This window comes from Tinamus guttatus, unplaced genomic scaffold (assembly GCF_059628265.1).
Source record: "Tinamus guttatus ecotype Peru unplaced genomic scaffold, ASM5962826v1 Tinamus_guttatus_pri_ptg000115l, whole genome shotgun sequence".
In the NCBI taxonomy this organism is placed as follows: Eukaryota; Metazoa; Chordata; class Aves; order Tinamiformes; family Tinamidae; genus Tinamus; species Tinamus guttatus.
The window spans coordinates 2,142,493-2,160,318 of NW_028288649.1; the positions used below are offsets into that span (position 1 = coordinate 2,142,493).

The following is a 17,826-nucleotide window of genomic DNA, read 5'->3' on the forward strand; positions in this document are numbered from 1 at the left end:
GGAAGTAAGATAAGGATAATTGTCAGGCTGATAAGCGCATGCTTCTACTGCCAACACTCACTTATCTTTTTCCCTGAATTCAGATATCATACAGAACTTAAATAATAACTAAAAAAGAAAACACTATCTGTGTTTTAATTTTCCTATTTCTAAATCTAGCAATTTTAGGTATTCCTCGAGAGAACTGGCTGTTTTTGAGGCGGAATGTAAGAAGGGAAGGTAAAGCTTCATGGATTAGTTTGTGCAAAGCATCCTTTGCTAGTGCTGCAAAGAATGAAACTTGGAGACTCCTTTGATTTGGAAGGCAGCTTGAGGGCTCTTAGTGGGCTTTACTTTTGCCCTGATCCTGTGGTGATAAGCATTTTCAGGTTAACTTAATTCCTGAGGAAAATGATGATCCTGGGTAAAGTGTGGCTGACAGCTTCCTTCATTATGCATGTACTATGCAGTGGGAAGCTTTGTTTTCTGAACTCATTTCAGTTTGTCCCTCTTGCAGCATAACCTTTTTGAGATTTATGGAATATATTCTTGAGTGCTATTCTGTATATGGATGGAATAATTTTGTCTATATTGGATGCATGTGTGAGTCTAAATTTAAAATTTTTAATAGTTTCTTAGGGCTTTTTGTCTGTGAACACATGCCCACTCTCCCCTAAAATGCACATGCATGTGTGTGTGTAAACCACCTCTCCCGCTGCCAAATTGAATGTGCATTTTGATTTCTTCCTCCCCTCCCCTTAAAGCATTTAATCCAAAATAAGTAAATTCAAATTCCATACAGGAAATATAGGGTATGTTTCTATTATTTTCACGGAGGTGTAAACATGGTTATTTTGCAGCGCTGGAAAAGAAAGACTCAGCCTGGCAGCTGCACTAAACAAATGTGATATTAACAAATGAACTCGGTGAGGCATTTCAGCAGTTACTTTGGGAATATAGCCTTAGCTTACTCAGTTAAGCCTCTGCCCTTGAGAACACTGACAGCCGTTTCAATGAGAGAGGAATAAATGCCAGAAATCCTAGAGCCCCCCAACTGCTTCCTGCCCACAGTCCCCTCTCTGTATTTAAAATTAGGCAGCTAAATCCTTGTGTAGAAAGTGCAGTAGGGATACTTGAAGAATCCTTTCTTTTGCAGCTAATAAGCAGATCTGTCAAGTAAAGGACCTGGGCTTGTTATGAATGCCTGCCTTGCATTTTACTTGACTTCTTAACTGAATTACACAAAGGTTACCATTTAGTATATCCCCCTCTTCCTCTCTTAGCTATCAGGAAGTTTAGACAGGAGAAAATCCTTGACTTTTAGAAGGTATTTCTGGTGCTTAAAAGTATATTCTCTGAGCATTTTCTATGCTTAGTGTGTTCCTAATGCTTTCATATATACAGTCTCTGTTGTCTAAAAAGAAATAAGTTTGTACCGCAGTCTTTGGCACTGAGGCCAATCTATCTCTCTTCTGCTTTGCTAGTATTGTATTTGTGAAACCTGTAGAAACATAGATCTGAGGTTTCTACTCTTACTCAGTTTGATGGAAAATGAGTAAGAGATTTCAAGTGATTTCAGGGAAGGAGGCAATATAGACAAGCACAGATACAGATAGTTCCTCCCCTTTTTTTCCCCTCTTTGGAAGAAAGGAACTGTCAAAATCATCTGTAACACCACATATTTTGATCTGCAGTTTTCATGAAAATAACACAACAAAACACAAATAAAGGATTTTCATAAGATTGCACACCATGGATCAGAAAAATGTCTATCAGTATGTGTTGTAGATTCAAATTAAAACACTTAAATATTTAAGGCCAGAAAGGAAAGGTCCTTTCCTTTCCTGGAAGGCCAAGAAATACCAGTGGCCAGGAAGGTGGAGGTGTTGTTCTTTACGTTGAAGAGCCACTGGAATGTGTGGAGCTCTGCACAGGGGAGGACGCAGTATGAGTTGAGAGCCTGTGGGACAGGATTAAAGGGCAGGCTAACAGGGGCGACACGGCGGTGGGTGGTCGCTACAGGCCACCTGGCCAGGAAGATGAAGCACATAAGGCTTTCTACAGGCAGCTGCAAGTAGCCTGACGATCATAGGCTCTGGTCCTTATGGGGGACTTCAACCACCCTGATATCTGCTGGGATGACCACAGAGATAGGAACAGACCGTCCAGAAGGTTCCTGCAGAACACTGCAGATACCTTCTTGATGCCAACAAGGGGAGGGGCACTGCTAGACCTGATACTAATAAACAGAGATGATCTAGGGGGGAACGTGAGGGTTGAGGGCAGTCTTGACTGCAGTGACCATGAGATATTGGAATTCACAATCCCGCATGGAGGAAGCTGGGCAAGAAGTAGGATTGCAACCCTGGACTTCAAAAGGGCTAACTTTGACCTCCTTAGGGAGCTCCTTGTAGGAATCCCCTGGGCCAGGGCTGTAGAAGGAAAGGGAATCCAGAAGAGCTGGGTAATACTCAAGCAGCACTTTCTCCAAGCGCAGGATTGGTGCATTCCTACATGAAAGAAGTCAAGCAAGGGAGGCAGGAGACCTGCGTGGATGGGCAAGGAGCTCTTGGGAAAACTTAAACAGAAAAAGAGAGCATACATAATATGAAAGAAGGGTAAGACCACGTGAGAAGAATATAGGAACATTGTCAGAGAATGTAGGGATAGGGCAAGGAAGGCCCAGACCTGTTCGGAATTTGAGCTGGCAAGAGGTGTCAGTAACAACAGGAAGGGCTTCCACACGTACATCAGCAGCGAGAGGAAGACTAGGGAAAACGTGGGCCTACTGCTGAACGGGGTGAGTGCCTTGGTGACAGAAGATACAGAGAAGGCAGAGTTACTAAATACCTTCTTTGCTTCAGTCTTTGATGCTAAGGCCGGTTCCCACGAACTACAGAGCCTAGAGTCAAGAGAAAAGGAAAGAGAAAAGAGAACTTTACAGGTAGCTTTGGGTGCCTACTGCTGAATCCTTTTCCCTGAAGACTGGTTTCCAAAGACTCCAACTACATTTTTAGGTACAGTCAATTGCCAATGATCTCCATTTTGAAAGCACAAATCTTTTTAATTCATGGACCCTTCACCTTTTGCTTCTTAGACTCCCAATCATCCTTTTCTGTCCTTCCCTTGTTAACAACAAAGGTAGCTCGAGACTATTGTTTGAGACAAATATTTTTACCTGGTCTTTCCTTCCATTAAAAGCCAAAGGTGGGAAGGGAGAAGACAGTCCAATTCATGAACCTCTGAAAGTGACATTCCATAATAATATTTATGATGGCTTGGAAGAAGTAACTGTTATTTTCTTCTAAAAACAAACAAGCAAAAAAGCCAGCAAACACACTTTCTTAGATCCATTTTTCATAAACTGGTTCCTGCTACTTGTGTCAAATTCTGTCCCTTTGAGATCTTGAGGTGGTTTTAAAATAAATTAATAGAGCCACTCTATCAACTGATGACATCTCATTCACTATGCCACTTGTCTGCTAAGATCTCTTCTAGCGGCTGCATAAAAATTGAAAAGAGAGGAATTTTCATGATGAATCAATTTTGCATTATATTTTGCCTGGAAGAATGTCACATATATCCATCCTCTGTTGCTCTCTAGAGGAACTAGGCTTCTGCGTAAATCATGCAACAAGTTGTACATTTCCCTCTATCTTATTTTCGCCTCCTGGGCAGTATTAATACCATGTTCAGCATCCGAATCAGACTTCCCTTCTGTCCCCCTCATTCCAAGACATAATTTATTATGTCAAATGCAAACCCAAAATATAAATTCTTTGATTCATTTCTTTCTTGTGTCTGCACCTCACAAGTGAATTTGTCAGAAATATCTGGTCTTGTTGTTTCGTTCCTCTCTTCAGGAGAGGAACTTAACTCTCTTCAGTTAAACACTTCATTATCTTCTGTGTATTTAGCCATCTTTTGCTGAACTTTAGTGGAACTCTGGTGCATGTGTATCTGATTCCCACTTAAGCAGTTATCCCCTTTGAATGTATTTCCTATTCATATCCTAATGAAAGGAGTCTAGGTAGCATGTTCCAGAGTTTCAGAGAAGTCTCATCTTCTTTTTCAGGTACAATTTTGAAGATGAGTACTTATCATCATCACTAACCAGAAAAGAAAATGCCATAGTGCTCATAATATGTCGGTTTCTGTTGTTTTGTTTTCTGTTTTGCAGAGTATGTTTACATGTTTTGTAATATGATTTATTTTTTGTTAGGCAATCATAATTTTAACTGAACTGATCAGAGAGAACTTCAGGAATAGCAAATTGAAACAGTGCCTTTTACCAACACTTGGGGAGCTTCTTTACCTCATAGCCAGTCAGGTAAGAGTGACCCTTATAAATGACTAGGCCTTGGAAGACATGTCGTGGTTAGGTGTCAACATCTCATCGTCCAGATAAGATGATAGATGTGGAACATGGAACTGAGGATTTACTGTCTCTGCCTCGTGTTGAACCAGTTTAATTGTTACTGTGTGCAAGTTAATTCCAAGGACGATTGTATCATACCACCCAATAGAAAATTAGCAGAAATAGAGCTTAAAATATGGGAGTTTTAACAGAAACTCATTTTCAGTGTTAGTATAAGTTGGAAAAAAAGCTTTCCTTTACTCTTAGGAAAGAAGGAAAATTAATTTTAGTAATTAATTAGCAATTTAGTAATAGTCTTTCTCCACTAATGTGTCATGCTTTAGTAAAATACCTGACATTATTGCATCTTACACGTTAAATTGGCATAGGCCACTAGGAAATGAAAAAAATCAGAAAATATGTTTTTTTGTGCAGTTAGCTGGATGCCTGGTGCATCCTATTCTTTTTATTGTAAACATTTAATTAGAATGCTAAAAATAATTTGCTAGTATAATGAGTTCAGTAAATGTACAATTTCTGAAGGATGGTTGCTTATCATATTTTATCAACTTACTGAAACAAACTACACGTTCATTTTATGGCATATCATTTTATGTACACCATTTCTCACTTTCTTTCCCAAATGAAGCAATTCTTTTGCTGTCGCTAATGTCTGTGTATTAACCTAAATATGGTTTTCTAGTCAAATATTCATTTGTTTAGAAAGTCCAAATGTCCTCTTCTAAATTTGAAATTTTGTGTGTGTGTGTGAGACAAGTGGAGTTCCTTAGCTTCAAACAGCAGAATCAAAATCCTGATAAAACTACCAGTGAATTAGCCCACCTAGCAGGGAGCTTTCAAGGAAATATACATAAAGATCTTGGGCTAGTGTTGATTTGTACTGAAGGCTATTCCAAGTAGTAAGTTTTACTTAAAGACTTTCCCAGATTAACTGGAATATTTTTTCCAAAGCAAATTTATGTTGTTTTTTTTCTGAGTGACACAGACAGAAGTAATCTTCTATTTTGGTATAATTGAATCTTATTTAAAGGGAAGCGTTACAAATTTCCATTAATCAGTTCTTTCTTTCTGAATTAACAAAATGATCTAGAGGAATGTGAGATCACACATTATGTGTGTGAATTAGATGGAATCATTGAAAAATAGAAATACTAGGATAGATTCCTAGGACAGATATGGATTCTGGAAAATATTAAAATAGGGTAATAAACTTGCCAATTTTTGTGTTGCACATGAAATAACATTAAATACTAATAGCGTCCTGGAATTTAATGCATTTTCTAGTATATATTAATTTTAAATGGGTATAACATGCATCTTACGAAGAATCTGTTACCTATCTTCTTTTATGTGTGTGAGATTATTGTGATTTTTTTTTTAATTTAATCACTTGTGCTGCTGGCGTCATTGCAGGAGGGAAAAAAAGAGCACCCGAGAGAATGCTGGGTCGTTCCCTTGGCTGCTTACACTGTGCTAATGAGGTGTCTTCGGGAAGGGGTAAGGCTCTTTCATTGTCCTCAGTAGAATTTCTCCACCGTATTAGCCCTTTAGGCACTGTGTGAGGATCGTAGCCTGCAGCACTGCAGTGCCTTGTCAAGCCAGTATTGCTCCAGAATTTAAATAATCATGATAAGACCATGGCTTAAGCAGGATAAGAATGCAAAAATGAGATGTTCTCTGTACATTCAGTGTTTGTATGTTGCTGCTTGGTTTGTGGTAATTGTATAGTAAATAAAAACTACTGCTAGTAAATGCCAAGATTGTTCATTCTGTGACTTTCTTTTTAGACATGCTCTGACAATCTGTATGTACTGTTTTCCTGAAACTTATAGATCTTATACTTTATTTTTAACAAGATTTACTTTACATCTAAAAACTGGCTGATGCACAGTTTTTAAAGACTGCACTTAGTCTTTAAATTTAGTTTACTATGAGTTTATTAGTGCTGTTTTGAGGCCTAAAAGTAGTCGTTGTCTTTTCTTTTTTTTTTTTTTTTTTTTTGCTACATGCGTTATGCTGTCATCTTCATTTTAGCTATATTAAAAGAAAGGAAGAAAAACATGTATATAGTTCCAATTTGTAAAATGAATGAGAATTACTTTATTTTTGCCCAGGGCAAAGCTAAAGGCGGAAAACATGATGGAAGTGGAGGTGGGAGAAGCAAGCTAAATACATCCTTTTTTTTTTTTCTCCTTTTTATGGGATCTTTATCCCCTAAAAAGCCTACAGATTGTGATAATGGTAGAAGTCTCTAGATGCATTTCAATGTCTTCAAAATTTCATGTGATCAAGAACACACAACTGTATTCCAGCTCGTGGATGCCATTCCAAGGCATGCATATGAGAAGCTACTTATTGTCATCAGTGAATATTCAGTATATAGGAAGTAAATGGAAACAGCCTTAAGGAACAAATTTATTCAGAAGAACCTAATTATTTCCAAAGATACAAATTAAATTACTTCACTACAATGAAGTTAATTCTTAGTCCTGAACCCCATCAGAATTTCTTAGTAAGTTATTTTCACATATTTTTATTGGAATAAAATAACACAATGCATTTTACTTGCAACTTTGAATTAATACCACAACAAATTTAAAGTTAGCGAGCAAGTTAACCACAGTTGTGGATTTCTATAATTTCCGTTTGTGAAAATTCTAGATGTTTGTAATAGAGTTGTTTTAAGTAGTAATGTTTGTATTAGTACTGTACATTTGTGGTAATACAAATTGCTCTGTCTTGGTTGTAGCTGGCCAAAGTTCCTGGAACAGCAGAATTTGAAGAATCAAAAGTACACATAAATGCATAATGTACCTCACAACATCTGGAAACAGATAATTTTACCCCACACTATTATTAACTTTTATAATTTGTTTGCTGCTTTTTGTTATACTCATGTTGCAACCCTCTCTTTATCCTTTGTAAGTTCTTTACAAGAATCTGTATTGTTTGGAAAAGGATACGGCAGCATCTAAAACTGAATGGCTACAATTACATTAATGTAAGGCAAGAGACTTTAATTTTTGAGGAAATAATGTAATAGAACAGCTATAAAACAGACAGGTATTTGTGCCAGATGTTTTGGGTGCAGGAATGAGGAAATTTAAAGCTGTAAAATCACAGTCTCTTATAAGTTGGAAAGGACCTTGAGAAGTCATCTAATCCAACCCCTGCTCAAAAAAGGTCTAATAAGACCAGATTGCTCAGAAATGCGTCCAGTTGAATCTTGAACATTTCCAATGATGGTGATCTCACAACTTCTCTGGGCAACCCAATTTAGCAGGGGACCATCCTGATAATAAAAGTTTTTTGTAATATGTAATCGCAGTTTTCCATGTTCTAACTTGTGGCCACTGCCTACTGTCTTATGGCCATGCATTTGTGATAAGATTTGGTTCTACCTCCTCTGTGAAACTGCTCTTTCTCAAAGCACATTCATCTCTATTAGTTGGATCCAACTACAAATTTTGATGAGGTTGCTCAGAGCTTTATACAGTCAAGCTTTAAATAACTGGATGGTTATTCTACAGCCTCTCTGGGCCCCTGCTTCAGTATCTGACCACTCTGACTGTGAAGAACGTGTTTCCTTATATGTAACCGAAATTTCCCTTGCCCTAGTCTGTGTCCTTTTCCTCCTACCTTTCACTGTCACCACGAGGACAAGCCTTGCTCCATCTTCTCTACCGTGGCCTTTTGCTTAGGCAGCCTTGTGGCAGGTGGACCTGGTGGCCGCCGGGTCGCGCTGGTGGGCCATGCATGGAGTCTTCCAGGGCCGCTGCAGGTGGTTGTCCTGACCTGCCTGCACGCTGGAGCGTGGAGTTCCAGCCCCCTGGGTTGAAAACCCCCTTACATTAGCAAGTAACACACTAGAGTTAGGTCGAATTAAAACATGTGTTATTTTAATAAAACTTTGTCTCTCAGTATGCTTTCTATAGCTTATGTGTGCATGTGGTCTCTGTGTTTATGAGAATAGCAAGCTAATTTTTTGTTAATGAACACTGCATTATGGCATCGGGTTAAATACATGAATAACTTTAATGCAATATTTTATTGCCAGTTAGGGAGCTTCATTTGATATCTTCAGTAACAGTTTAAGAAAGTAAAACTAGTTTACATAATTCAGTGCCATGGTTTATATAGCCTTGAGTTTCTTAAGATAAGTTGGCTGTTTTTCAATTCCATTAGGAATTGCCTAGAATTTTACTTGGGTCTCTGGAGTTCTAGTAACAGTTGTCATTATCGGACCAGACAATGCACAGAAACAGAATAATTGAGGCAGGAGGACAGAGTTTGAAATGTGCATGTGTCCCTTTTATTTCCCTGTAAAGGGGAAAAAAAAAAAAAAAAAGGTCAGAAAATGCACTTAGCGTCAGTTTTGCATGCCTTTTGTATCTGAAAATCCGGCAGCAACAAAAGGTGCATAGATTAAAGGGCTTTTAGGACAGTAAACTAGTAGGCTGGAAAATACTTTTTGTCAGTAGGGGAGCACAAGTTCTGCTACAGTTTAACACTGATAAATTGAGATGAATCACACAAAGAACAGGCATGTTTGATGTGTCAAAATAAGGAAATTAGTATACCCATGAATAAATCAATGACAAGTGTCCATTAAACCACAAAGCAATTAAACATGTCTAATATGACATGTTTAGCTTTGGTATACTTTTTAGTCTGTCAGAATCCCTGTGGTAAATCTTGGAACCTTTGTTCTACTAACCTTTTACAACAACTTTTTCAAACAGGACGACACATATTCTTGATGTAGTCATTTGTGCCCAGGTTCAACTTCTAAATGTTTGTGTGTAGTCACTGAGATAGCAGGGTACTAATTTCTACAGGTAAGGTGCTTGGTTCCTACAGCATTAGAAATAAGATTATTTGAGGTATACATTGTCAGAAGAGAGGTTTCTGGAGATTTTTCAGGGCTTTCTCTTGCTAAAGTTTATCTCCCTGCTGTTGTGGTCTATCAGTGTTCTTACAATACGTAAGAACACTTTTTTCAGAAAGGATATTGCTATTTAATATTAACCACATTATTGCTGAAATGGCTGCCCTTTTCTTTTCATCCATTCTGCATTTTCATCCAAAACATGTTTGCTAAAGTTACTCATCTGCTTCACTCTAAATGTATTGTTCCTTCTCTTGTTTGACTCGCATTGTTGGCTCTGCATATATATATATATATTTCGCATTTCATTATCATATTTCAGGTTCAACTTAATCTTAACTCAGTGAGATCTCAACTTTATTTTCTCCCTTTCATTTTCCCCTCTTCACGCTTGGATCATCTCACTTTTCTACTTCCCCTCTTTGCTTAAACTCTCAGCTTGTGCTACTTTCACACTGTGCTAGCATGGATAAATTAATATGTAAAGCTCTATAGCTAATTAACTGTATCTGGCTTTTAAAATGTGCACAATCCTCTCATTTGTAAGCATGGTATCTGGAGAATGTATTTTAATCGGAAAGGGTGAATGAAGTTACAAAGCACAATTTTTTTCTCTCTTCAACACGTGATTTTCAAGGTACCATAAGCAAGCTTGTTAATAAATTACAGCTTGCCAGTAAGTTACAGTACATGCTTCCATCTTTAGTAAGACTTCTTTCTTAATGAGGGAACAAGACATAAATCAGGGGGTTTTGGTGCTGAACTAAAGAAATGTTAGCAATAGAAGGTAGTCAGAAATGGTTAATGTTTGTTATAAGGCTATATAATCAGAGGGTAGAAATCCTCATGTAAAATAAGTAATAAAAATTTCTAGAGCTTGTAGACTACCAGAGTTCTCTCTCTTTTACATTTGGGCCTAGTTTTCTTTTTTTTTTCTTCTTTGATAGTTACAGTGACTTAGAGGCAAATTATTTTGTAGAAGGGCTCAAGTACCATATGAGTGCTAATTTTTATTTGCTTCATTTCATTTAAAATTTGAATAAAAATACTTCATTAAAAGAAGCTTTTATTTAGCATTTTTTTGCATCTATTTTACCCTTTTGGTATTTCTTTCTCTCCTATAGCTAAAAAATTGTGACTCAGAAACAATGTAATCAATAAGTGACTGTATCTGTATCAGTGTAATCTGTAATATGACTGAAAGCGAGGAGCTCTAAGTGCATTTTGTAAAACCAGTTGAAATCTAAAATTAGGGGCAGTAGAGTGCACACTGCTCGTTGATACACTTCTACAATTCTATTAACAGGTTTAGGTTTTATCACATGATAAATCCATGTTTTATCACATGATCTCCATGTGATATGGAGAGAAGTTAACCGTAACATGGAAGCTCTTGTATGTGGAAGATACAGTTCTTCCAACACAGCTCGTGTGCTGGTAACGACAGGGATGAGTCTTTTAGATAGGAGGCCAAATATTAGTTTAGCTCAGGCTTCCCTTCCAGAGACTTAATTAAGCAGAAAATGGGACAAGTCTTGTTGCTTAGACAGCACTCAGGAATAGATCCCAGAGGGGCTAAGATAGAAATCTCAGGTGGCGGTAAATGGAATTACTGTGACAGCCTCCTTGAGTTTATAGAGCACTGCGACGATACATGACCTTTTTCTAGCCAAGATAGTAGAATGACTGGTTATCTGGCATGGATTATAACTCATCTCAGCAGAGGCTGAAAAGAAGAAGATAAAACACACATTCAGGACAAATTTCATTAAGAAGAGAGTTACAAATGCACATGGAGATCTCTTAGCATTTGTAATAACCATTATCTGCTGCATAAAGCTTTTTTTACGGTTGGTTTATGGGATTTTAGGGTATTTAGTAAGTGTTGTTGACTGTTCAAAGCAGTGAAGAAGCTCCAGTTAGTGTTTCTAGTTTATTATTTAGCATGTAAAGGATATTAACTTGAATGTGAATGTTTCACTTATGGAGTAGATTTTAAACGGTGGTGGTTGAAAATTCTGTATTTTTAAACCTTATCTGTGTGATAAAATAAACTGAATTTCAGAAGTATATTTCACTGAAAAAGACTGACAATTAATTTAGTTTGTAAAAGGCTTTGGAACACTTAATTTTGGTAAACATATCTATGTATCTAAGTCTTTAATAGATTGAAATGATGCAATATACAGCAGTAATAAAAACTGTAAAAATCCAAGAATGGACATTTTTTTCTTAGCTTTAAATCTTAGCTGTAAATCTAAGGAAAATCAGTGGAGTTTTCTAACAGAGGGTAACTTTTAAAAACAGGAATTGTCTTTGGTATCTCTTTTAGCTTTATGTTTTGAAAAAAGCTGTAGTTCTGTGGGAGAATAGGAAGGGAAGGATAAAAATTAGCATGAATAAAGCTTTTATGACAGCATTATCCTAGAGTTTCCAAAAATTTCTACATCAATGTCTGTATTTTAGAACAGTTAGGTCAGAAGAAAGAAGAGTTGATAGAAAATTTATTTTTAATGAAATTAATGTTCTTCACTGCTTTTTTGTACTGCTTTATGAAAAGTTTCATTATAACTGCTCACAGCTGCTGGTGGTTCTGATTGTGAAGATAAATGTCAGAGATTCAGAGTACTGGGATAATGTGGAGATTAGTATAAGAAAGAAATCAATTAAATATTGTGATGAATTATTTGTGAAGCCAGACTGTGAGGTAGACTTGACAAATTAAAATGTTTGTCCTTCTCGTGCTAAAAATTTACTCTTGCTGAACTCATGGATACCATTTAAGTCATTGTTGAAAGACCTCACTTATTCATAGTTACAGATGGGAATAAGGTGAGGCAATGTACAGCCAAAAATACAGTGAATTGCAATGAATCTTTCATTTCTGTCAAGAAAAAGATATCACACGCTCTGATTTCAAGTTAACTTCTGTTGGAGTAGTGAAACAGTAACAGTTTCCATGAGAAAGAACTATGGCTGTGTAAAATCCAAAATATACTGATGGCTTATCAGTATTCAGACATGATACTTTGTATTCCATGGAGACATTATATAGTGTGCATAGTAATATGTAGAATTGAAGTAGAAATTAAAGATACTTGTGTCGATTACAATTAGCCTAAATGAATAATTTTATTTTTTTTAGTAGAATAATTTGGCTTCCCAGAAATCTTTTTGCAGCTAGAAAGATTTGATTAGCATTAAAAAAATGACTAAGAGTTGAGAATTTAGGAACTGCTGTTGTAAATGGCTCTCAGAGGTTTGTTACACATGGGTCAAGACTGTATTTTCAGAGAGGAAGAAAGATATCCTGACTTACAAGAATGCTTTTTCTTCATCCCTAGGGGTTTTCGGTTGTTTCGAGTAAGAAGGATTTAATCTCTTTCGTTTTCTTTTTCCTAATATGACTGTATCTCTCATTTATAATCATTCTATTCAAAACCTATTGCAGTATGGTAGAAAACATGTATCTATGGTAGAAAACAGGTATGGTAGAAAACACTGATCACAGAACACCTAACAACACCTTGTCGTTTTTAGTGACTGCATTTAATACAGGCTGATCATTTGGAGTTAAAAGATTTTGTATTAAAAATGTATTTGTATTTCTATTAATTGTCTTTGCAATTGAAGAGGACATGGCAGAGGAATAGGATTAATAAACATATTTGAAGTTTCCTTTGAAATTACTTTTTCAAGCTTCAATTAAAATTAGGATGTGACGCTAAGTGTGCAGCCAGTAAAACGTAGGCATAGTAATTAGCTTAATAACAAGTCAGAAATATTAAAAATATTTGCATATAAACTTTCCTTTCCACTTGCCCTTCTAGGAAGAGCGTGTAGTGAACCATTTGGCAGCAAAAATCATTGAAAACGTTTGCACTACTCAATCTTGCCATGCACAAGGATTTATTACAGCAGAAATTGGACCTGTATTGTGGTACCTTTTTACACATTCTACAGTAGATTCCCTGAAGATAACTTCTGTTTCGGTAAGAAATTTCCTTTCATGATATTGATGTATTTTGGACATTGTTTCTTTTTTAAAAAAATATTTTATATTGAAATTGAAGTGTTTTGAACATTTTTATATGCATATTTGTGTTTTGTATGACATTAAAACATATTTATCTCTTTTTGAACTGGAAATTCAACATCTAGCATCCCATAATTTATGTAATTTGAGATGTTTTTCTTAATGTTGATTGATTCTCTAAGAATAAAACAATAGTGCCTGCTCTCAATGGCTAATAAGAGGTTCTGGGAGGATGTGTCAAAGCCAGTTACTTGCAGCTTTTGCTGTCATATAGTTACACTTCTCTATGGCAATATCTTGTAAATAGGTACTTTGCTCTTAATCATATTCATCTGACCTCACTGAGAAAACCTATGTCTGAAACCTGATATATCTCCTGCTTTGAAAACAAACATGAAACAAAGTCCTTGCAAGTTCATCACTGCTTTAAACATATACTTTCTTGTGCTGCTGACCATGACTGGTGTTTGTAAAGTTTAATTCTTTCAAGGAATCAATGAAATTCTTGAAAAAATGACATTTCTATTTTGAAATGTCACATCTTACTTGAGGAGTGATTACTGTTTTTATTACAGGAAGCCTTAGAAGTTTCATCTGAAATCATTATGTTTCTTTCTATGCAATTGTCAGATCTAGTCCCTTCCCCAAAGAGTTTATAAGTTAAAATAGGATGATGATAAAACAAAGAAGGAGCTTTTACATGCAAGCATAAGCTTTGGAACAAAGAAATTACTGCTTGTGAGGTAGACTGTCTTTGGAAGGGCTGTCAATTTAATCCACTAATAGAGGAAATCATTTAGAACTGAACGATAACTTGACCATAAATGAATTATGATAACTGGATACTAATTTACTGAGTAAAGCTCAGGCCCCCCATGAGTTTGCTCTTGACTTTACAGATGGAAAATGATAAAATGATCATACTGCAGCAGTATGCACATAGAAACCTCTAGCACTGAAGTAATAGAAGGCACAAGAGAGATTTAAACGTATCTGAAGGAGTGGCTGAAGAAATAAAAAGTATAGGAAATATATATGGATGTATGTGTAACAGAAGAAATATATGTATCTATTCTACTATTTATTTCTTTACATATATATATATTTATTAAAGCTATATCTCAATGTGTATTTGTGGCACACTGTTGCCTAGGTTGCCTAGGAAACAAACTGTTAAAATACTGAGGACGTGTTGACCTTTTAGAACAGTAAATTTCGTTGGTAAAACTATCAACTATTATAGAAACAGTTTTGACATTTGAAATTCTTTGCAAAAACTTCATCTTAGTGCTTCTATACGTAGAGGATTCTCAGTCTCTAAATATGTGGAATGTATATGCAACCTTTAGAGCAGTTATAACTTAAACCTGCTTTTGAGTCTGGCTGGTAGGCTGCTTTTTTAGCCAGGCTCTTCCTTTGAGACCTTGCCCAGCTGAGCTATGGATCGTGTGTTTAGGTCATGATGGAGGATATGAGCGAAGACCAGAGAGCGCTTTTTGCAGCACTAGGCTCAGAGATGAGTGCCAAAAGGTTTCACATTTTGCCATCAGATGAGGCTTGTGCTGAGCGTATGCGAATAAAAGGTTCTCATCTGTCCCCCTCTAACCCTCAGTGTCTTCTTAGATCCGAGATCATTGCACCCTCCCGAGGCTGTAAGGTTGAGAGAAGTGTTTCTTTGTCAGAATATTCATTAGCAGAGTCTCTCTTCAACACTACTGAAGTTGCCTTATTTTCCTAACTTTTGATAAAAAGAAAGTCTTTATGCGTCTTATCTAGAAGGCAGAAATAATGTCTAAGAGGAGGGCAAAATCTAAACATGTAATTGTGGCTTAACTGATCAGTAGTTTTTATTTTTTAATATTTTTTCATCTGTTGACAGCAAGCAAAGCTTGCTTATTAGTTGGTCACTTCCAGGTGAGGAAGCTGAAATCACTATAGATTTGGGGTTAGTGAGTTCCTCCTGTCTTGTAATTGCAGCTGTGATAGCTGCTGTGATAGCAGCTGGTTTGGATGGGTTAACTCAATGCTAAATGCAATTATATGTATAGTCAGAAAGTGCACTTATGGCATGTGTTTCATAATTGAATTTTCTGGCACTCACGGATTAGTAGACTCATAATCCTTGCAATGGTACTGCCATTTTTGCCAGTCTCTTCCCCATAATTTTATTTTTAATGAAAATTTGAAGACATTGTTGACAAAGCTTATCAGTTCTCAAGGACCATCCTACAAGTCCTCTTACTTATGATGTGTATTAGGATAAGGCTGTGTCTTTCTTTAGAGGCCATGATAGCTGTAATTATCAGGATTCCCAAAGGAAAGTCAGCTGATTGCTGGGATGATCTTTCAGTGGGGAAATTTTTAATCCAAATGTGAAAGGTGCTTTTTTTTCATTTTTATTTGTCCTCATTCTCCTAATAGTTGTTTGTCAAACCCAGGTTCCTGAGCAGAGCATGCGTTAGTGTCCAGGCCAACTTTCTGGAGATGCTGTCAGGTCGTGTGTGCGCACGCGGAGTTCTGCTGAGCACTGTTCTGGGGACTCTGCTGTTTATCAGAGATATGACTGTCTTGCATTACATATGAAGTGAATTGGCTCCAGTAAATTTCATGGTTATGTATTCATGCTTCTGAGGTGTTTGGGAATACATTCTTAACTCTTGTTAAATAAATACTTGTTCAGATAATTAATTAATATTAAAATATGGCACTGGCAGATCTGAAATTTATAAAGACTTCAGAAAGTTGTGTAAAAGTGTCTAGTGAGGGACACATTTAACTACTGCCCTGGTGGAGAGGAATAGTGGGGGGAAATAGTTTTATTCCATATAAGTAATGAAATCTGAAAAAACAAAATGCATGTATAGAAGATTGCTTAGAAGCCTTGTAGCACACTAGTGTCATCGGTTGGTTATATTGTACAATTCTATACCATTTCTAATAATTCCGAATTTTTACATAGATATGTGATCATTTTTGTTCTATAAAACCATGTAAATTGAGATCATTAGTGTGCTATTTAGTTTTATTGTGAATTTATTTTGCCTTCTTTGAACATATCCCGAAGAATTTTTTCTGACTGATATCTATATTCCCATGCAAAAATACCTTTCTGATAAGAAATACATGTTTTGTATCTCTCCCTGAAGTTAGCAGGCTGTCTGCAAAGTATACCAGCAGTAGGGCATTATGGAATTGCATTCATTATTATTTTAATGAGTCATAAAATATATGAAGGAGTTCCCCTGTCTTCTGTCTCTGGAATTAAGAAATGACACTTCATGTTGTTCTGCCTGTCAAAGGTGGCAAGCAGGGACTGTGCCTAAATATTTTTGCTCACTTTGGAGTCCAGGCTGCCTGAGGTAAATATCATAGATTTTGCCTGTAGAAAAGCTGTATCTTTTATCTTTTTCCTAGAGTCAGAGAAGAAATAATTATATAAGATGTCAGAAGCAAATTGACATTCTGACAAGCTTCCTTCTGTGTGAGGAAGCACGTTTTCTTTCCAGTATACTGAGAATTACATGCTCATTTTAAAATATTTTAAAATATTAAGAGATTGCTTATTCTGCTGGAGACAGAGCAACTACTTAAGTCACTTAAACAGGAACTATACTGGGAAAACTCAACACAACTCTCTTTTTTGTTTGTTCCCGCATTCCCACCTAGTTGATGCTGAGCAGTTTGTTTCAAGAGGCTTGGGTGTCTCAGATGTGTTAAAACATTTGTTATCAAACTTGAGAGAAATGGAGTGCATCCCGAAGGGGTGCATCCAGCCCCCATCTGATCAGGGAGGGGTGGGTAGGGGATATATACAGTGTTGGGCCTGGAGTTACAGGGAGAAAAGATGCCAGTAAAAGCTATGCAGAAAGCAAGGACCAAGGAAATTTCTTTTAGAGGAGCCTCTGCCAATGCCTTTCTCTCACAGTGGTCATTTCTTGGCCTAAGACCACTGTGGAGAGGCGATGGCATGACGTCTTCTCAGCCGTACCTCCTCTGCAGGATTTGCCTGGAGGTGTCCACATTGGCACCACATCGGCACACCCGCTGAGCGAGTGCTGCTTTCACACAGTCCATCACCAGGTTCCAGCAGTTCTTGATAGCATGACCCTCAAGAACAGGTTTAGTGAGCTCACATACCTCCTGTCTGCTCCTTTGAAGACTCAGGTGAAAGGCTGGATTGTATCCTTGGGGAAGAGGAATGTGCTGTATGTAGAGACTGGGAATGTGTGCTTGTGCTCTGGGAAACAGAGCTGGGGGAAAGGCAGCAGTAGATAACAGCTCCTGGACTAGAACAGACATGGAAGAGGTACCAAGCAGATGAACTGCATCAATAAAATGGCTAGTGTTATTGTCTGAAAGAGATATGTATTTTTTTTCTTCCATTTTTTTCCTTTTTTTTTTAAGGATAATTAATGATATTTGAAGGAGGTGGAATTGTTTCTTTGCTTTGGTCATATATGTGATGGAAGAGTGAGTCTGTTCTTGTGCTTAGGAAGACCTACTGCTGTAGTTACTGCTGAGATGTTAAAGAGTGGTGTTATTTTT

The 17,826-nt window shown here is 36.9% G+C and overlaps 1 protein-coding gene across 1 annotated transcript in view; it reads left to right on the forward strand.

Annotated features, from left to right (window-relative positions):
* Nucleotides 1–17,826, forward strand: part of ULK4 (unc-51 like kinase 4) — a 134,307-nt gene that overhangs the window by 21,233 nt on the left and 95,248 nt on the right. The window contains exons 17-19 of the mRNA XM_088521218.1: nucleotides 4,202–4,309; nucleotides 5,771–5,854; nucleotides 13,076–13,237. Coding sequence (XP_088377344.1) covers nucleotides 4,202–4,309; nucleotides 5,771–5,854; nucleotides 13,076–13,237 — 354 coding nt within the window. The remainder of the gene's footprint in view (nucleotides 1–4,201; nucleotides 4,310–5,770; nucleotides 5,855–13,075; nucleotides 13,238–17,826) is intronic.